General features: G+C 30.8%; 9 protein-coding genes across 9 annotated transcripts; 8 read left to right on the top strand and 1 right to left on the bottom strand.

The window, feature by feature from the left end:
- Window positions 1-156: 156 nt before the first annotated feature.
- Window positions 157-533, top strand: PPL_07463 (ankyrin repeat domain-containing protein; the record flags this gene model as incomplete). The annotated part of the gene is made up of 2 exons (XM_020578298.1): window positions 157-313; window positions 388-533. The coding sequence occupies 2 exons, from the start codon at window positions 157-159 to the stop codon at window positions 531-533; spliced, it is 303 nt and encodes a 100-aa protein (XP_020431725.1).
- Window positions 534-721: 188 nt separating this feature from the next.
- Window positions 722-2174, top strand: PPL_07462 (uncharacterized protein; the record flags this gene model as incomplete). The annotated part of the gene is made up of 3 exons (XM_020578297.1): window positions 722-1694; window positions 1729-1784; window positions 1953-2174. The coding sequence occupies 3 exons, from the start codon at window positions 722-724 to the stop codon at window positions 2172-2174; spliced, it is 1251 nt and encodes a 416-aa protein (XP_020431724.1).
- Window positions 2175-2333: 159 nt separating this feature from the next.
- PPL_07461 (uncharacterized protein) lies at window positions 2334-4069 on the top strand (the record flags this gene model as incomplete). Its single annotated transcript, XM_020578296.1, has 2 exons — window positions 2334-2789; window positions 2870-4069. 2 exons carry the CDS (start codon window positions 2334-2336, stop codon window positions 4067-4069), a joined length of 1656 nt encoding a protein of 551 aa, XP_020431723.1.
- A 104-nt stretch (window positions 4070-4173) lies between these two features.
- On the top strand, window positions 4174-6062 carry PPL_07460 (uncharacterized protein; the record flags this gene model as incomplete). The annotated part of the gene is made up of 4 exons (XM_020578295.1): window positions 4174-4626; window positions 4699-4897; window positions 5069-5778; window positions 5928-6062. The coding sequence occupies 4 exons, from the start codon at window positions 4174-4176 to the stop codon at window positions 6060-6062; spliced, it is 1497 nt and encodes a 498-aa protein (XP_020431722.1).
- A 298-nt stretch (window positions 6063-6360) lies between these two features.
- PPL_07459 (protein kinase C substrate 80K-H like protein) lies at window positions 6361-8493 on the bottom strand (the record flags this gene model as incomplete). Its single annotated transcript, XM_020578294.1, has 6 exons — window positions 6361-6595; window positions 6670-6886; window positions 7019-7348; window positions 7433-7554; window positions 7620-8190; window positions 8355-8493. The coding sequence occupies 6 exons, from the start codon at window positions 8491-8493 to the stop codon at window positions 6361-6363; spliced, it is 1614 nt and encodes a 537-aa protein (XP_020431721.1).
- Window positions 8494-9139: 646 nt separating this feature from the next.
- Window positions 9140-13898, top strand: PPL_07458 (calcium-binding EGF-like domain-containing protein; the record flags this gene model as incomplete). Its single annotated transcript, XM_020578293.1, has 10 exons — window positions 9140-9215; window positions 9242-9664; window positions 9765-10079; window positions 10191-10511; window positions 10581-10636; window positions 10716-10795; window positions 10950-11237; window positions 11352-11638; window positions 11725-12123; window positions 12193-13898. 10 exons carry the CDS (start codon window positions 9140-9142, stop codon window positions 13896-13898), a joined length of 3951 nt encoding a protein of 1316 aa, XP_020431720.1.
- A 1331-nt stretch (window positions 13899-15229) lies between these two features.
- Window positions 15230-17368, top strand: PPL_07457 (uncharacterized protein; the record flags this gene model as incomplete). Its single annotated transcript, XM_020578292.1, has 2 exons — window positions 15230-16856; window positions 16926-17368. 2 exons carry the CDS (start codon window positions 15230-15232, stop codon window positions 17366-17368), a joined length of 2070 nt encoding a protein of 689 aa, XP_020431719.1.
- Window positions 17369-17452: 84 nt separating this feature from the next.
- On the top strand, window positions 17453-18555 carry PPL_07456 (uncharacterized protein; the record flags this gene model as incomplete). Its single annotated transcript, XM_020578291.1, has 4 exons — window positions 17453-17537; window positions 17845-17919; window positions 18125-18353; window positions 18474-18555. The coding sequence occupies 4 exons, from the start codon at window positions 17453-17455 to the stop codon at window positions 18553-18555; spliced, it is 471 nt and encodes a 156-aa protein (XP_020431718.1).
- A 98-nt stretch (window positions 18556-18653) lies between these two features.
- On the top strand, window positions 18654-20632 carry PPL_07455 (uncharacterized protein; the record flags this gene model as incomplete). The annotated part of the gene is made up of 4 exons (XM_020578290.1): window positions 18654-18671; window positions 18799-18904; window positions 19011-19302; window positions 19633-20632. The coding sequence occupies 4 exons, from the start codon at window positions 18654-18656 to the stop codon at window positions 20630-20632; spliced, it is 1416 nt and encodes a 471-aa protein (XP_020431717.1).
- Window positions 20633-21194: the final 562 nt, after the last annotated feature.

Genomic DNA, 21194 nt, shown 5'->3' with positions numbered 1-21194 from the left:
ATCAGCTACATAAGCCACAATAAAACAAAAACAAAAAAAATTTTAATTTTTTTATGGTCAAAAAAACCCAAATTTTTTTGTGTTTACAAAAAACGTAAAAAATTTGAATTGTGACTTTAGTTCGCCATTCTTTAGTACTTCAAATTTGCAAATAGAATGGAAAAAGATAAATTCTTAGAGATATTTAATAATTCTGTTTTATATAAATTAATATTCAAACATATTAAGAGTATACATAATGTTGTTACTCAAAATGTAGATAGTGCGAGATACAGTTGGTCAGAGGTAATAGAGAAACCAACAGTATTGGCTCGTTATTCTTATTTAAGAGAACTTAAACTATATTATTCAGATTTGGAGTTGATACTACACATACTTTTAAGGCAGCAATCAAAAGTGGAAACATCGAGATGCTCAAATATTTGGTGGAGTTGGCCAAACCAATAGCTTCATCACCTCTCCATATTAAATTCAACAGAATCTTAAAATATGCAGCGAAGTATGGAAGTTTGGAAATGGTCGAATACATATGAACAGAGTTTGCCAAGAAGATATCAAATTACCGTTCTGCATTCAACAAATCACCACTCTGTGGAGATATTGAAATGGTCGAGTATCAAAAAAAAAACTGGAGATTTTTGATCCATCATTTCTTAATTCATACCACCATGGTGGACCCGGATCTTTTGTATATTATGCTGCAAAAAAAGGTCGAATCGATATGATTAAATGGCTGTTCGAGAATAGATCAAAAGAGAGATCAAATTCCTACATGTATTATGCTGCGATTGAAGCTGGACATCTCCATGTTGTTCAATATCTTCTCGATATCAAAGAACCTTTTATATTCGATCCAGATTTTGGTTCATTGCTTGACTATTCAATCTTTTGCAATCAATTGGAAATTGCAAAACTGTTACACCAACATAATATCATAGAATCAGAGGATACACCAATTGATTATGCAGCATTAAATGGAAATATCGAATGTTTGAAATGGTTGAACGAAAATACAACTGTCGAAGCAAGTGTGCAAGCCATGAACAATGCAGCACTCAACAACGATTTAGAAGTTCTCAAATGGTTACAACAGCACCGAACTGAAGGTTGCAGTGATGATATAATTCAAATTGTCTCTAGAAACGGTCATATTGAAGTTATACAATGGTTATATGAGAATCAAAGTAATGTACTTCAATCTCAACAATCAATCGATGAAGCTATTGCCTATGGTCATTTAGAACTCGCCAAATGGTTGTTTGAAAAACGAAATCAACAACCAAGTGAAGATGCAATAGATTATGCAACTATGAATGGCAAGGAATCAGAAATTCGCAATTTGCAAATGATCAAATGGTTGCACGATAATCATCCAAATGTAGGATGTACAGAACAAGCCATATTAAATGCTATCAAGCATGGTCATTTCGAAACAATGAAATGGTTGCGAGAAAACAGAACTGAGATTTCAATTTTGAAAACGCTCAGCTTGGATCATTTGTACACATACGGTGTAGAAACTATCGATTGGTTATCGGAGAACTTTATTATCGATTGGAAAACAGTACTTAGAGAGGCAATAAGAAGAGATAGTTCAGAAATAGTTGACTTTATTATCAAGAAGAATCTCACTACTATCGATGTTCTTGACAAAAAAAAGTATTTCAGCATCTTTTCGAAATGGATGCAGAAAGGTAATCAGATGGTTTCACAACAATAATATTCAAGGTGTGTTCAGTGACGAGTCAATCGACATTTCAATTAACGTATTGGATTATCCACTTGTAAGATGGATATATGAGAACAGAAGTGATTGTCAATGTTCATTTGTTGGCTTTAATTCGGCTATCAAAACTGGACATATGTGAATGATTGAATTCCTCTTGGAGAAACATCCAGAGTTTGGTCATCAAATATCTATGGAGGATTCTCTGGAACATTATTTTAAAAAGGAGGACATCGAAATGATTGAATTCCTTTTGGACAAGCTAGATTACCCATTGGTCGAACTAAAGAAATTTGAAGAGATCATAAATTCAACAGACAATTCTAATATTTCAAAAACGCTCTTGAATGAACTTATTAAAGAGGAAATCAATTCTATTGTTGGTAATTCTGATAGATCTGATATTCCTAACGAACAAATAAGAAAAAAGATAAAAGTTGAACACTAAGATGGTTTTGTTTTTTAATAAATAAATATTTTTATTAATTACAATCTTCTTCATAGTGTGTTAGAATTTTTATAAAATTAAAAAAATCAAAAATAATATTTTTTTTTGCAAAATCATAATAGCTGAGAATAGTTATTATCTAGTCAATTTTTATATATAATGAATACTTTACTAAAAAAGAGAACATACCAGGAGGTGATCACAATCAAAGACTCGGATGATGAACATCCTATCATTGTCGAACTATCTGATTCGGATTCGTCGGAATCGGAATCAATATCAGAAATAGAAGATGATTTCTCTTTCGTCAATTTAGAAGGTATCGATTTCAAAGATCTCAATTCATTGATAAACTTAAATAGAATCTATAATCTCTATTATCAATGTTTGGAGAGTGGAAACGATAGTTTAAGATCACAATGTGTAAAGTTCTTTGTAGACTATCATAAGTGCAAGTTTATTCATTATTTCGATGTTCAAGGTTATATCAAGTTCATTGTCGATGTCTTCTTTGATCCCAAGTTCAATGTTTTCAACAACATGTCATCGTTTTTCACTGATTCTCATTTACCAACGATAGAGGATATTTACAATAGAATAATCAATGATAAAAGAGTAATTATATAAATAGATTATATTTAAACTTATAATTTACTTATTCAATTACATCATTTACTAATTTATTTTAAATCTAGAAACTTAATGAAGTTGACCATCAATTAACGAAAAGAATAGAGATCTATCAAGAATGTTTTTATTTTGGTGATTTAGATAGAATCCAAGGTACCTTTAAATATCACTTTAATGATTTTTATAACAAGCAATTGGCAAAGAACAATGACAATGAGAAACAAGAACCAAACAATCAAAATTGTGAATTTCGATTGAAGAAGAATACAAATACAGGTAGTGATTCAATTTTCATCAATAAGGAATCTAGTTGTTTTCTATCAGATCTATTACTGGATAGAATCATCTCATTCTCTTTGATAAACAAAGACAAATCAGACTACATCCTTGTCGAATATGTCATGAACTTTTCTTTGGTTTCCAAAAAGTTCTTCAGAGTTGTATCAAAGATACTTACAAAAAGTTATTACGAATCGCACGGTCTCATCAATCTTGAGAGTGAATACTCTCTTATCCAATCACCACCATTGTTCTTTGATTATGAATCGATCAAATACATCAAATATGGTTGGAGTACCGATCGTATCAATCAATTATTCGAAAGAGTCGAACTGTTTCTTATCAAATCTGACGAATATGATTATACCTGCACTGCTGATCCTATTCAAAGAGATTATATAACTAAACATTCATTTGGCAATTTACCTGAAGAGTATTATCAAGAAAGTATTACAACAGATGGTTACTTGGTACACCTTCCAGCAATGCCGAATCTAAAGAGCATCACCGTCAAACGCTACTATGGATTCGAAGACAACTACAGTTCATTTCTAACATCGATATTTAAGAGCACACCGAATGGTGATGGTCATGGAATTGAATCATTCAAAATCGATATCTACAAAGATACTCAAGAATTTTCTGGAGACTTTTGTATCTTGGACTTCTTAAGTCCACTGTTACGATTACACTCAAAAACTTTAAAATCAATCGAATTCAAGTACATCAAGAATTGCGGTGTTCAAGATATGAAGGAATTGCTAAAGATATTGAAAGATTGGATTCCAACAATGGAACAACACAACTACTCATTTAAATTGTATACCAACTATCAAAAGTTAGATAGAGCGTGTCGAGATGATCTAGATCGAAAAGTACAACAATATTTCCTCAACCAAAAAGTCAAAAACAATATATCAGACGAAGATATCGGTATTTTCGATGATGCTGATGACTATGATGAAGACGATGATTCTTATGAATAAAAATTGTTAATATTTGAAAGTTATGAGAGTCGATATTTAAACAAATGTTTTATGATTTGGAACTTCAATTCTAACAAAAATCTATTTTTCGGGTTCAAAAAAAAATGTTATTGATAGATGATCATGGTTCAGAATTGATTAGAGCTAAAATGAGAATTTGTAATACTTATATTTCTCTATTAGGAAGGATTTCACAGCAAGAAGCAAAATCAGTAGAGGATGAGCAAAAAGTAGATGATGAATATCTAATCACTATCGAAGGTATCGATTTCTATGATCATAATTCATTGATAAACTTCAACAGAATCTATAATCTATATTATCAATGTTTGGAGAGTGGAAATGATAGTTTAAGATCACAATGTGTAAAGTTCTTTGTAGACTATCATAAGTACAAGTTTATTCATTATTTCGATGTTCAAGGTTATATCAAGTTCATTGTCGATGTCTTCTTTGATCCCGAGTTCGATGTATTCAGCAACATGTCATCGTTTTACACTGGTTCTCATTTACCAACGATAGAGGATATTTACAATAGAATAATCAATGATAAAAGAGTAACTATTATAATATAACTGATACTAATTAACTTTATTCATTACTAATTTATTAATTAAAAAAAATCAAAGAAACTAAATGATAATGATCACCAATTAAAGAAAAGAATAGAGATCTATCAAGAATGTTGTTATTTCTCGAAATTAGTTAGTTTGAAATTCGATCATACCTACTTCTATCAAAAGATATTGAATCCAAGCAATGATAATACAGTTCAAGAACAAATCAATCAAAATGATGAAATACAATTGAAGAAGAATACAAATACCAGTAATTTTACAGTCAGTAAGGAGTCTAAGTGTATTCTACAAGATATAATATTGGAAACAATAATTTCATTCTCATTGAAGATAGATCTACTTTATAACAAAACTTATTTTGTCAATTACATGTTCTTCGTTATGGATATTGCTTTGGTTTCCAAACAGTTCTTCAAAGTAGTATCAAAGATACTTTCAAATAGTTATTTCGATTGGCATGGCTCCATGAATCTTGAGAGTGAATATTCACTTGTCAAATCACCACCATTCTACTTTGATTATGAATGGATCAAGTTCATCAAATATGGTTGGAGTACCGAGCGTATCAATCAAATGTTTGAAAGAGTCGAACTTCTTTTAATATTCTCTGACGAATATGATCGTGATAGAAGCGGTAGCAAATCAGTGCAAAGAAGATATTTTCGTAGTCAAACATTCTCTCATTATGATCAAGAGCTTTATTGTGATTCTATTGAACACGATGGTTACTTGGCACACCTTCCAGCAATGCCGAATCTAAAGAGAATCTATTTCGGTGAATACTATGGATATAAATCGAACTACAGTTCATTTCTAACATCGATATTGAAGAACACACCGAATGGTGATGGTCATGGTATCGAATCAATCGAAATCAGTATCCACAAAGATTGGCTCGACAATCCAACCTATTCTAACTTGGACTTCCTTGAAACACTGTTACGATTACACTCAAACACATTGAAATCAATCGAAATTAAGTATATATGTTCATGTGATGATGATATGGTGGGATTAATTCGGATATTGAAAGAGTTCATTCCAACAATCGAAGAACACAGTTTCTCATTCAAATTATGTGCCAACTATGAAAAACTAGAAAGAGCTTGTAAAGATGATAAAGATAGAAAAGTGTTTCAATATTTATATAATCAAAAAATCAAAAATAATATACCTGATGACTATTTCTAAGGAAGAATCAAAGTTTAATTAAAAATTAATAGATAATATAAATAGAAATAATAATAATTGATTGCTTTTGTTTATTATCAATAATATAGACCCCCATTTTGCTTTGTCTCTTAGTACTGAATATTAGAACGCTGCTTTCAATACTCTTAAGAATCATATTTTCAATTCTTCTACTTATTTGTTTATGTATTCTTGTCTACAATCTCATCTACACTGTCATTTAAAATCTAGAGAGTGGAACTTGCTTGTGATTCAAGACATACTCTTTTTTTTAGTTTCCTATGTGAATAAGTGCCTGTTTTACGACAAAAACTGTAACACAACTGCTCATTCAAATTGTATACCAACTATCAAAAGTTAGATAATATTCAAGTTTATTTTGTTTTAATGGATTTATTTATAGTTTGGTCGTTGCTATGCGTGTGAACATTAATGTTTTATATATTTATATTTATAATTATATTTATATTTTAATCGGATATTATTATTTACTATATTAGAATGATTTATTATGTTATGATTTTAAAATACATGACCTTCTTCTAGTTGTAATACTTTGAGATGTTCTTCGTCGCATGCAGCCGGTGTTTGGAATTTCATTGTGTATTCACACTTGGATGGTTCGTTGACGTCGGAGGCATTGTTATCGGATCCACACTCCACACTGACAGTGAGTGATCTCTTTGGTCCACCCCAACATTGCAATCCGTTTTGGAATGACATAATAGAGTAGTTTGATTGCCATTCTTCCCATTTACTATAGAATATCGAAATTTATGGTAAGTTAGTTAGCTAGTTAGTCATTAATTGTTAATGGTTACAACAACATACCCAAGACTGGTACCACCTTGTGATGCTCTATCGTATGGACAAACGGTGTAGGTGTATTCTCTTGTCTTGACATCGAAACATTTACCATACAATGGCAGATAAACATTGTCTGTACCATGATCGTAGGTAAAGAGTTTCTCAATCTTTTCGATCTGTTCTTCCTTCTCTCTCAGATCGTGACGTGTAGTTGCAAGTGTACCATCGATATCTGACATATCTATAGATTTAATATAAACGTAGTATGAAAAATAATAAATTAGTAAACTTCTGTTTTAAAATGTAGATAAAGAATTAGTGGAAATTTAAAGATAGTTGAGAGAAAAGAGTTATATGGGTAGTTGACACCAACCTTCACCACCACCGAGTAGTTGTTTTGGAAGATAGTTGCTGATAAACTTGAGAGAGTTTTGGACACTCTCTGGAAGGTAATCGAATAGAGTTGATGATAATGATGGTGTTGATGATGATGATGGTGATGGTGAAGGAGGTTTGGTAAATTCTGGTTTTCTTCTTCTACCGAAACTGTTTCTATTTCTATTTCTATTTCTATCTTTTTTTCTTCTTGCTTGTGGACCATCATCTTCCTCCTCCTCCTCCTCCTCCGCTTTTATCTCTGATTCTTTATTATCATTATTCTCTTTTCCTTCATCTTCTTCTTCCTCATCAACATTTTCATTACCTAAACAAAATCAAACAAAGCAAACCATTATTATTATTAATAAACAAACTAAACAAATCAAATAAAATCCAAACAACAACAAACTTAACAAAATTACAATACCTTTTTTAATTGATTCCAAAAGCTCAGAGTTAACTTCTTCCAATCTCTTTTCTTCTACTTCTTCCTCTTCTTCTTTCTTATCTTCTCCGTCTCCTTCTGTTTCACTGTTGTAATATGAAGATTGAATTAGTTCATTAGTTGCTTCCGATATATATTAATTAATACTTACGTTGGAGTTGGTTGCTGTTGTTCTGGTTTGTTTGCTTCTTCCAATTTCTTGGCGGCTTCACGTTCGTCTTCCAAACGCTTTCTCTCGTCCTCACGCTGTTTCTCGAGTAGCTCCTTCTTGACTTCGTACTCCTTGATCTTCTCCTTGAGTGGCTCGACCTCCTTCTTCAGTCTTTCGAGCTCCGACTTCTTCTCGGAGATCAGTGTCTTTGCTTCCTCGACCATCTCAGCCTTCTTCTTCAAACCCTGTCGGTAACGCTCGATCTTCTCTTCACGCTCCTTTCTCATGACCGAACCCTTCTCCACACAGGTATTGGGACAGTTTATCTTCTTCTCGTATTCATCGCTACCGTCGCAACAATCGCAAACACCGTCGTTCACCAGTGGCGAATTGATAGACTCTGCTCGGTATCCCTTGTTCACACAGTAGAAATGACCGTTCGAACACGCCGCAGTACCCGGTTCATCGCTTCCATCTTCGCAATCGCAGTAGTCATCGTTGACCTGCTCAATAGGAATCTTCTTTCCACTAGAAAAACAATTGAAACTATTCGATTTATAATAACTAGCAACTATAGTTGTAATTGTTATATAGTTAAAAGTCAAAGTTATAGTTTATCATATTCATTTTCAACAAAAAAGAAAGTTAGTTGTTAACAATTAACCAAAACTAGTTTTTGTTTTTTCTTTTTTCATTTTCAAATTGTTGAACAATCATTAACAAACAACTACATACCCTCTGGAGATACACCGAAATTGGGTGGAATCTTATTCTTGTGTTTTGGTGATTCTGTTGCAGCACCTACTAAAACAATGCATATTATAAATATCAATGCAAAAGACGATAGCAGTCTTGTATATGTAGATGAGCTCATCTTACTTATATAAATTAAATATAATCTAATCTAAAACTAAACTAATCTACAACTTATATTTAAATCTGTCAAATAAGTCAATCAAATAAAAAAAAATTGTCAAAAAATGCATAACTAGTCAATCATAAAAAAAAAAAAAAAAAAAAAAGGTGTGAGTCACCCATTTTTTTTCTGAACATCAGACCACAAAAAAACTTTAGGTTTAAATTTTATTTTTTGTTATTTTTTTTTTTCATTTAATTTCAAATCACTAATGATCAATAACATTTGTTTTTATACATCTGTTAGATAAACAAATAATAATAAAGAATGTAATAGATTTTTGTTTTTCAAAGTTTTAGAATTTTTTTTGGTTTTAAATCAAAAATAAAAATAAATAAATCTACAAATATCTAAAAAAAAAACCGTCTTTTCTTAAAATATCTTGCAAAAAATCATGAGTTCGTTGTGTTTGTACCACCAAAGTAAAACCCTGGCGTCACATGAATATTGCATCACCAAATTTATTCTAATCTGATCAAGATATTTATCACTCTGGTATCGACATTATACAAAAGTTTTAATAATAGATGCTTTTTATCTAAATCTTTTCTAACATAACAAAACATGGATCAATAAACATTTTACTTATTTTTAATAAAATAACATGTACAGATACAACAACAACAATATTTATTTGAAAAGATTTATTTATTTATTTTCATTACTTTTTTTATCAATAAGTAAGTAAGACAAATTAAAATTAAAGTTAAAATTAAATATATACAAATATATATCTATAAAAATATTAATATTAATATAATTACTTATTTACACAACCAAAAAGTATTTGAAAATGGATGTGTTGTAAATGGACAGTTATTAAAAATCGAAAAGGTGCAGACCTATCCAAAAACAAAGATATCAGACGGTGAGAATTGTAATACAGGATTTTCAGTTGTATTCTCTCATGATTTCGCTATCGTGAGTTCATTGGCGTTGTTGGATGTCGTTCCGTACAGTACTACTAGATATCCAACTGTAATGAATCCGATTTCACCTACAATGAGCTCACTTAGTTATGACATTACAATTCGACCTGATCTACAAACATCTACCGGAAACTTTTCATTCACATTGAATTATAACGATCAATTTATTTTTACTGATATTGTATCTTTAATTTGTGATGGTAAGTGTTAAAAAACAAAATAGAAATAGAAATAGAAATAGCAATTAATTTAATCATTATCTCAAAACAAATAACTAATTATTATTATTATTATTATTAGGAATTGCACCTGAGGAATTTAATGTTATAAAGATGTATGAACCAACTATATTGAAAAGTGAATTGAGTTTCTTTGTAAAGTTGAATTTTACCTATGAAGGATATCCCACTTTCAGCCCTAGAATGACTTGTAGTATGGCAGCACCCTATACATGTACTCATGTAGATACGGTTACCAACAATGTCTTTCACTTCAAAATCACACTCTCACCCACTTACCAATCGATTTCCTCCACTCTCAATGTCACTCTCATCTACAACTCAAAATATCCGGCTTTTTCACTGCCTTTAATCAATTCATTATTCCCATATAATGGTTAGTACTACAATGAGATACTATGTTTTATTTAAAATTCTTATTTATTAACATACTTAATTTAATCATTAATAATGAATTAACTATATATATATATATATATATATATAGTTACAAGCGAAATTCCTTTATTATCTCTTATTAGAACATTTCCAATAGTTACCAATTCAGTTTTCAAAGAGGATTTCACACGTCAACAACCTACGATGGCAGTCAAAACAATTGTCGAAACAAAATCAGAGTTGAAATCGATTGTATCGTACAATGTCGTCGATGGTGGATATTATACGGGATGTGAAATCGTTTCCAATGGTGCAGCAACTGGTGTTTCCTATTTATGTGGATCCAACATGGCCATCAATAACCTAGTATTCTTTTTGGCAGATTCATATAGTTTAATCTCAAACAAGACAATGACAACCGTTTTATATCGTAAGTTCATACATATAATACAATACAATATATATATTGAAATTTCTAAAATTATATGTATATATATAGCAACTGCAGGTGTAACCTATGACAACAAAGTTACTCAAACTCCTTCATTTCAATTGGTTAACATACAATTTTCTTCGATATATTTAAATTTTTTCAGACTTATGACTACAGCCCAATACATCCAATTTATTACAGAATTGGATTACCCTACCTCCTATAATGGAACGTTCAACTTCAACAGAGAGATTCCTATTGCTACCGAATTCAATGGTTATGTTAGTTCTATGATTTCAAGTGATTTTACCAATCAACAGGTATCTACAAATTCAGGTAAGTATAATCATAAATTGAATTATTAATTATTTATTAATTTATTAATTAATAATTTAACAAATACAATGTAGATCCTTCAACTTTTCAAGTTTATAGTGTTGATTATATATCTTTGACACCTTTACAATATATCATGAGAATCCAAGTTGGCTCAAACTATGAAATCATGGGAGTTACATATAATGGTTTCTTTAAATCCATTAGTTGTGTCGATGGAACTCTTCTCAATGGTACTTGGGAGATTGTTTTTCAGGCAAACACAATCAATATCGTAAGTCTTATGGTTAGAAACTCCAGAGGAGATTCTATTTCAATTAGTCCATACCAATTTTACAGCCCACAGTTCGACTATTTACAAGCTCCACCACTTGATCTTAATTGTAAGTAGTTTTTAAATAATTATTAAAAAATTAACTTTCTTTACTTTTTATTAATTTGTTTTCATTGGCTTCTAGATCGGATGGCACTGGAAGATTTTGAATATGTTAATTATCAAAGAAGAGTAATGGATTTCTCTAAGGGAGAATATGATAATGTGCTTTACTTTAATTTCACAAGACCGATGGCACATGCTTCAGAGCTATTCCTTTATAGCAGCAGTGTTTTGATTGATATATCAAGCGTATTCAAGACGGCATTCGATCCAAAGACAAATCTTTATTTCATCCGTTTCACTTTACCTAGAAACTATTTGAATGGTATTGTTAATTTCTTCCTTGGTAACAATGTTTACTACACCGAAAGATACAAAATACCAAACAGTAATGTTACAGTTATAAATTCTGGTAAATATTAGTTGGATGAATTAATAATATATTTTCAACTTAAAAATAACTAATAATAATTATTTTTTTTCTATTTGATCAACTAGTTGGTGATATGTTACAACCTGAAATCAATGGATTGAAGGCATATCCTTCGAATAGTATAGAGATAAACGGTGATGAAGGAGAGGTTACAATCGGTTGGAATATAACTATTGTTGATGCAGTAGTTGGATTTACATATGGTGTTTTCGAAGTTAGATCAAACTATGACCCAATGCCAAGACTTGTTAATGTTTCAGTTGCAAACATAATAGGTACAGGAACTCCCCAGAGAGCTACATACGCTCTCTATACCACTGTTCAAGCCAATTGTAGATCACAAAACTTTACCATCGGTAAAATTACATTTGGAAATGAACTTAATCTATATAATCCATTGATTGCTCTTATTGGATCACCATATATAAATATAAGTGAAGCAACTATAAATGTAGTTTGTAAATGTAAGTTAAATTATATCATAATAATTTTACACTTATGTATATTAATTGATTATTTTTTTTTATTTATAGCTATCCCTGAAAATACTCCACCAAAGTTAATTGATTTTAGTTTTACAGAAACGGTCAATGTTTATTCTTTGAATAGAGGTGTGGAGTTTACTTTTTCGGTTTCAGATGGCGATGGTGGTTCGGGAGTTTCACCTATTCACAATCCATATATTCTATTGACATCCGAGGATAGCAGTTTTATAAAAATAGAGAGTTCGGTGCAAAATACAAATGGTTCATATGCTAGTTATACAGCTGCTGGTGTGCTACCGTATGGATTTGGATTTAGAAGTATTGTGGTTTCAGTTTATGGTTTGGTTGACAACCAGTTAAATTATGCTGCCTATATGTCATCGGATTTAATGGCATCAAACTTTGGATACTATATCACTAGATTGTCAAATCCAAGATACCCATTCTTGGAAAGTGGGTCATTAATGACAACAAGAGGTGGACCACTGAATCTTTTGGGAAATCTCTTTGGAAATAAAGCGGATTACAATGTTCTTATTGATTATAAAGATGGAGCTGGATTCAAAAATACACCAATCAACTTTATCAGTGGTGTATTCTTGAATGTTACAACATTGCCATTCCCTATATCTATTGATGTCAAAGTTTCCAAAGGTGGATTGGATTCAAATATCCTAACAATCGTTGCTTCAGATTATATTCCACCAGCACCAACCACAACACCAAATATAACGTCAACACCAAATGTTACGACGACACCGAATACAAAGACATGTCCAGGTAATCCGATTTGCAACAACAAAGGAAAATGTAATCTTCAGACTTTGGAATGTGAATGTATTCCGAAATGGTATGGTCCATCATGTGCATCTGAAATCATCATCATTCCAACACCAACACCACAACCACAACCAACATCCGAAACAACTTATGTATATGATTCCAAAAATATAACCTCAGTTGTTGAGGTGATTGCCGTGAGAGAATTGGATGATATTTACAATGTTGTCAATGAATATCAAATCTCGAATTGGACATTAACAGTCGCAGATCCAAAATTAATCACAATTCCAACATATTATTATCAAACACAACTTGGAAACACTTCAACAACATTGAATGTCACAATCGAATTCTTTACAAACCAAACCGAAAGACAATTTGGTGATCAAAACATAACACTTTCACCATCATCAATCAAATTCTCAATGTCAATTGGAAGATATCAATTCCAATCAAAAACAAACTATCTTCAAGTTGTAATGGCAGCAACCATTCAAGGTTCTGATGGATCATGTTCATCGAAATCGATTGGATCTGGAAATGATAACAATGTTCGATGGATCAAAATGAATATTGACAAAACAAGTCTTTATGGAAGATTCATCACCTATGGTATCATTGATGGCAATGTCCGAACCATTGAGAATCGACTCATTGAAGATGATGAAGAACCCGAAACTTCACAAACCAGAACAACCAAAGTTGGTATTACAATTCCAAACTTTGATGATTCCGTTCTCTTGGATCCTGACTTTTCGAATCTCATCGATGTCAACAACGATTCCAATGAGAATGAAATCTGTCAATCAAAGAAGAAACTCAGTAATGGTGCAATTGCTGGAATCGTCGTTGGTTGTGTCGTTGCCATCGCATTGGTTATTGCTACTGTACTGTACTTGAGAAAGAGAGCAAAGTTTAGAAAAGAGCAATCCAAAATGAGTGCAAAATTAAAAAAAAATGAGCAGCAGTGAAAGTAAATAAAAAATACTTTAATTAATAAAAAGCATAGAGTAGAAAGCTTTGAATGATTATTTAATTTTGTTTTTAGTTTCAAGGGAAGGTCTGTCATTTTGGAATATTTTCTTCACTTTAATAAAAAGTTAAAATTTGAAATGTCATTCATTTTTATTATTTCAATAAAGAGAATAATATTGAAAATAGACTTTTCTTTGATTTTTCAATTGCCCATAGGAAGAGTAGTGCTACTGATGAAATTCCAATTGCAGATAATGCCATGATCTCTCCATATCTTTTAACATTGGTCCCAACAACAAGATTGTAGTTTATATTGAATTGTGTAAAGTACAAACTTGTTAATCTACCAACACCATAGAGAATACTGATATAAAATAATTTTGATTTTTTGATTCTGTGTGATTTTAATATTCCAACCAGTACCATTTGAAGTGGATCTATTAAGTGGTTATTTGATATTTCCGTTAACATTCGAATTGTTATATACTTTGGATCAAAAGGATAGTACTTTTTGTAATGATTGCTTAAAATTTTTAATGAAATAACCCCTAAGCCAATACCACCAAAGAAAGGACTAATATCATAAATGAATTCTTTGTCATTGTAAAAAGGAAATACAAAGCTAAAGAAATTCATAATGGATTGATTATCGGAATATTAAACTAAATTGAAGTGGTGAGAACAAAGATCATTGTGAAGTAGGTTGTTGATATAAATACTAATAATTTTATTAAAAAAAGAATTTATTTGATTTATTTTTTAATTTAATTTAGTTTGTTTTGTTAATTTTTATTCATCCAATATAAAGTATTGATTATTTTATTATTTAATTCATTTTAAACCTCAACAAAATTTTCTAATCGATTATATTTGTTGGATACAGCAAGTCTCAGAAAGAAACTACATCAGGAATATCAGATACCACAACAACACTTCAATACTCTTTGAACTCACCTATAATAGGAATGTAATCATGAAAATTAAACATCATGAATTTTATCGATTAATTTTCTTAAAAAAAGATAAAATTAATTAAATTATTATTTTAAAAGAAATTGGAACTAATGCACGAATAACTTGAAAGACTAACTTTAAAAAGTAAATATCTATTAATATTGTAAATTATCATTTGTTTTTAAGTGAATGATAGAAAATTTTTAAATTTCATCTTTTCTTGGTAATTATTTTTTTTTTTTTTGATTCTAAAGAACAAATATCTTACCTGTAATTTTTACTTATTTTTTATTTATTTTATTTTAATTTTGATATATTTAACAATGATCTCTAGTTTTTTTTTTATTATTATTATTTTTTAAATCAAATAGAAATGGAAAAAGATAAATTCTTAGAGATATTTAACAATTGTGTTTTAAACACATTAATATTCAAACATGTTAAGATTATTAATAAAATAATAGGTCGATATGTAGAAATCGATGATTATAACTATGATTGTATCGTATACAGTTGGTCAGAAGTAATTAAGAATCCACAGGTAATGGCTGGTTACTCGTATCTAAGAGAACTTAAACAGTATTATGCCGATCATTCTATTTGTAAATATGATAGTGACTATGTTAATGATACATTTAGAGCAGCAATCAAAAGTGGAAACATGGAGACGTTGAAATATTTGGTGGAGTTGGCCAAACCAATATCAGTATCGTCGCTCAAAATTCAATTCAATAGAATCCTGTATGATGCAGCGGCATTTGGAAATTTGGAAATGGTCAAACATATATGTACAGAGTTTGCCAAGAAGGGATTGGATTTTTATCCTGCATTCACTAAATCACCACTCTCTGGAGATATAGAAATGCTCAAGTATCTAAACGAGAAAATGCTGGTGGAGAATGACTATCTGGCACAATCAAAGATTAAAAACGAGAGTCGTCAAAGAGAGTTAGACAAAGTTGAAGAAGATTTTGTTTTTAATAATGCTGCATTTATGGGTCGAATCGATATGATTGAATGGCTTTCTATCAACAAACCGCAAGAAAAATCAAAAAGCTTCTTGTATTGTGATGCAATTAAAGGCGGACAACTCCATGTAATTCAATATCTCCTCGATTTTAATTCACATGATTATGTGGGTACATTGTTTGACCATGCAATCTTTTGTAATCAATTTGAAATAGCAAAACTGTTACACGAAAACGATATAATAGCATCAAAAGGCACTCCAATTGACCATGCAGCATTACATGGAAATATCGAATGTTTGAAATGGTTGCATGAAAATACAACTAACGATGTTTGTGTGGAAGCCATGGACAATGCAGCAATCAACAACCATTTAGAAGTTCTAAAATGGTTACAACAACACCGAACTGAAGGTTGTAGTAATGATATAATGAAAAGTGTATCTCGTAAAGGTCATATTGAAGTTGCACAATGGTTATTCGAGAATCAAACCAATGTTCTTCTATCTCAAAGATCAATAGACGAAGCAATTTACAATGGTCATTTTGAACTCGCCAAATGGTTGTTTGAAAAGGGAAAAGTACGACCGAGTGTTGAGGCAACTGATTATGCAGCAATCTTCAACCTCCCACATATTATAGATTGGCTACATGAGAACGGTTTAGATTCATTTTCCACGAATATAATGAATGAATTATCAGATAGCGGCAATTTACAGATGATCAAATGGTTTCATGAGAATCATCCAAATCTACCATTTACAGAGTATGACTTTTTACGTGCTATCGGTAATGGTGATTTCGAAACAATGAAATGGATGCGAGAAAACAGAACTGAGATTTCAACTTTGAAAAAGCTCGATTTGGAAAGTATAAATAAAGGCGATGCAGAAACTATCAAATGGTTATCGGAGAACTTTAATATGGATTGGGACAAAGTGCTTGAAGAAGCAGTTAAATCCCATAATTCAGTAGTAGTTGACGCAATTATCAAGCAGGGTCTCTCTACAGTGGATGTCTTTGATAAAGATAGTATCTTAGAATCTTTTCGAAACGGAAAACGAAAGATGATCCGATGGTACCACAGCAATAATATTCAAGGTGTGTTCAATGACGAATCAATAGAGGAATTGATTACAGGAATGCATTTTCCACTTGTAAGATGGCTCTATGAAAATAGAAGTGATTGTCAATGTACTCTACAAGGTTTTTATACTGCAATCAAATCTGGACAAATGGATATGATCAATTACCTCTTGGAGAAACATCCAGAGTTTGGCAATGAAATAGATTTAGAGGATTCTCTTGAATTTTATTATCAGAATGAAGATTTTGAAATGATTCAATTCCTTTTCGACAAACTCCACTTCCAATTGGATGAACTAAAGGAATTTCAAAAGAAGATAAATTCCTCGAAAGAGGTTTCCGAAATTTTAAAAACACTTTTGAATGACCATGTTAAAAAGAAATTCAATTCAAATAGAATTGAAATTAAGGAAATTCAAGAGGAGCAAAGAAAAAAAAAGTTAAAAATTGAATATTAATATAAAGATTGTATTTTATTCCTTAATAAAAAAGTAAAGTTAAAGTGATTAGAAAATTCAATATCATTCTTTGAAACCTATATAATGTTTTTTAAAGATAAACAACTCTATATTTCAGTTGATTTACCAGATTCTAGAAAGAGATTTATAATTACCTATGAAAATGTATGTAAATTTATATGTTAAAAATCATGTAAACCCCCACACCAGGCAAGTGAAAGCTGCCAAAACCAAACCTTTTGGGTTCAATCCCAGTTGCTATGTCGATTATTTTTTTGTTTTTCATTCTAGCTTTACAAAACAAAACTAGCTCCCAACAACTTTCACCTGCGAATTAATTTTAAAAAAAAATGTAAAAATTAAAAATTAGGTAGGTAGGTAGAATTTAAATAGGTAAGACGACGTCCATCCTTTGTCTCGATACGAATCAACTCCTTTTTGATCGGAATTGATTTTGAATCTTTGGAAAATAATAGATATTAATCCTTGGAATGTTAATTTAGCATCAATCAGAAATGTTAATGTGACCTATTTATTTATATATTGTAATGGTAATATTTAATAAGTATTTTGATTGAATTTCTATTGTAATAATAACATTAACAATATGTTAAATGTCAATCAAAACAAAACAGGCTCTTGCTTGTAACCATAAATCGAATAAAATAAAAAAAAAAACCACTCTGGTCACATTAACCCCACTAGGAAGGTATTGGTCATCTACAGTTACTTTATCATACATCCACAAAGAATAAGTTGAAGAAGATCATCGAAGACTTGCTCTATTATCTCCAAAGAACGACCTTGAGAAGGCTGCAGACTGGCTCTACGATTACGAAGACAAGTGGATGAAGAACATCTGTAACAATCAAGAAAACAAATATAATACTGATTATTTCGATGATGAGGACGATGACAATGAATATGAAGATGATCCAGATTACATCTATGCAAATTCAAGACTTTCAGATACTCAAGCAAAGTTGTACGATTAAATAAAGGATCCTGTTCACGTCAAGAAATATAAAGAAATTGGTCATCACACCCTTCTCTTACCAGGAAGATACAGTGATTTGCTCTCACTAGGTGATTTCTCGTAATTAAGAGTTGTCCCAGAAAATTGCACTCATTCCATCGATATTGGTTTAAATATTATTAGCAATATCAACAGTAGCAACAACTATTAAGTTTTTTCATGAAGAAGAAGATAGCAATAATAAAAATTAATTCAATCACTTTGTGGGTTAAATAAAAAGTTGTGTGTGTATCCGCTATTATTTGAAATATGAAAAACATTGCAGAGGTGTGTTTGTTTTAATAAGTTCGTTGAGTATGTTTTTTTTTAATTATTATTATTTTTATTGATCAATATTCAAAGCAAAAGAAAATTTATGATATAATGATTATATTATAAAATATATGTCAAAAAGAAAACAAAACAAAAACTATCTGGATCAGATAGTGAAGAAGAGTATCTAAATGAAACAGGTTTTAATATGAGTGAGGAAGATTTTAATAGCTACTATCAAGAGTCTGGTATGTTTACTATTTCATTTTTATCTTATTTTAAAATCACAATTGCGATCTAAAACCATCTTTTTTATTTTTTGAAAAAGTATATTAATAATTTTGTTTTTTTAAGATGATTTAGAAAAATATTATAAAAGCAAAAAGAAATCAGAGCTGTTGAATATTGCAAATGAAAGCGAGATAAAGATAAGCGGTGATTCTATTACGAAAGAAGAACTTATTAACAGGCTGTTAAGATATGAACTTAAAAGTACCAATGAGAAGTGGAATCGTGATGATTTTCAGCCGAATTCAGGTGGGTTCAAACCAAAGAGAACTGAAAAGCATGGCTCGGAACCAATCGAATACTTTAGGTTGTTTTTCGATCAATCGCTGCTCTCGATGATACTCTCTCAAACCAAGCTGTATATCATTCAGCAGGCAAAAGAAGAACAAGAGAAAAAATACTTCCAAGAGGACGATGGTCTATCGGTTAGAGTTCTCGAGTTATATTTAGGTGTGATCATGCTGATGGGTCATATCCAGATGCCCAGTATCGAAGATTACTTCTCGGAGGACCTAACGTTTATAGAGCGAATTCATAGCGTAATGTCAAGCAAGCAGTTCCTGTTCATTCATCACCATCTACACTTCAATGACAACACCAAGTACAACAAAGATAGCTCATCTAGACTCTTCAAGATAGAACCGTTTCTAATGGAAATAGAATCAAAGTTTATAAAGTATTGGGATAGTAGTACACAAGCTATTATCATCGATGAAAGTATCATTCCAACCAAATCTAGAGCAGATGGCATACTACAGCACTTTAAAGATAAACAAGAGAAATGGGGTTACAAACTGACAAAGTTATGTGATGTACATCATTATCTAATTACATTTAGTATCTATCAAAATAAACCAAAAGAAATAACTACTCAAAACGACAACAATAATAATAATAATAATAATAATAATAATAATAATAATAATAATAATATAAAAGAAAAGATAAGTAATCAAGTTGTCAAAGATTTGATTAGTAGAGCAGAGATACCACACCATTATCATCATCTCTATACCAATAGTTTATTCACTTCAATAGATCTCTACAAAGATCTTCTCAAGCTAGGTGTGTTTGCGTGTGGCACGATTAAATCAAACAGAGCAATCTTTCCGGATTTCATTTACAAGCAACCACTTAAGAAACATGAATATCTGTGGTGCAAGTTGAAATCAGATAACCTAGGTCTCTATAGGATATATGATACCAAAGAATTCTTTCTGCTATCTACTATTCACCAACCATCCAGTACAGTGAAATACAAATCAGAAGGTCAAAAGAGAAAAGAAAAAGAAAAGACAACAACAACAACAACAACAACAACAAACAACACCACCACTCAATCGAATTCAAGTCAAGTCATTCTAGAATCGCATAGAGATTATAGAAAGAACATAGGGAATGTAGATACCAACGATCAAATGATAAAAGAGTTTTGCTTTCTACACCACTCACGTAGATGGTATAGTTCGATATTCTTTTACCTCTTGGAAGCTGCTCTCTTAAATTCCTTTATTCTCTATAAGAATCAACACGATTCCACTCATTCATACACACAATATAGGAAGATTATCATTAAAGAACTCCTGGGAAATGTAACGATACGTACGAGGGACTCACAAGTTGCCTCTCATATTTCACCAAAGAGAGATCACCTTTATTCAAATAAAAAACAAAAAAAAAAACTCTAAAGATTAATAAACTTATAATAGTTTTTTAATAACATATGATCTTCATCTTTTTTTTTACAATTTATTCTGTTTGTTGTTACACTAAATAGATACATTTAAAATTATCTATAGATATGTATTGTTGGTTTATTCTAAGAGTGTAAAATGGTTTGGTTGGATAGTTGCTATAAAAATAAATAAATAACAAATATAAAGAATTTAATAAAAATCATAGTTTCCTACCTATATCAATCTATCTATTTATTTTTTTTAACTACATAGTTTGAACTATAAATTCAATTGACTCTTTCTTTTCCAATCTAATACTTCTGATAATGAACGAAATAAATGAATGATACTGAAGTTTGTGGATATACTCAGAGGTCGTCAAAACAAAACTAGATACACATGATTTAGTAGACCTACCGAATTCTATTAAAATCTGATTGTCAACCTTATTTTTTTTGTACCTGTCAAACAACCCATACTAAAATTATATTAAGCCCAACCCACGTCATCAAAAAATTGTAGAATGTTTGATATTTGCGTCCAAATTTTTTTTTTGTAAACGCATCTCAAAAAA

Source organism: Heterostelium album (genome assembly GCF_000004825.1).
Source record: "Heterostelium album PN500 unplaced genomic scaffold PPL_scaffold7, whole genome shotgun sequence".
NCBI lineage: Eukaryota > Evosea > Eumycetozoa > Acytosteliales > Acytosteliaceae > Heterostelium > Heterostelium album.
This window is presented reverse-complemented; position numbering and strand designations above follow the sequence as displayed.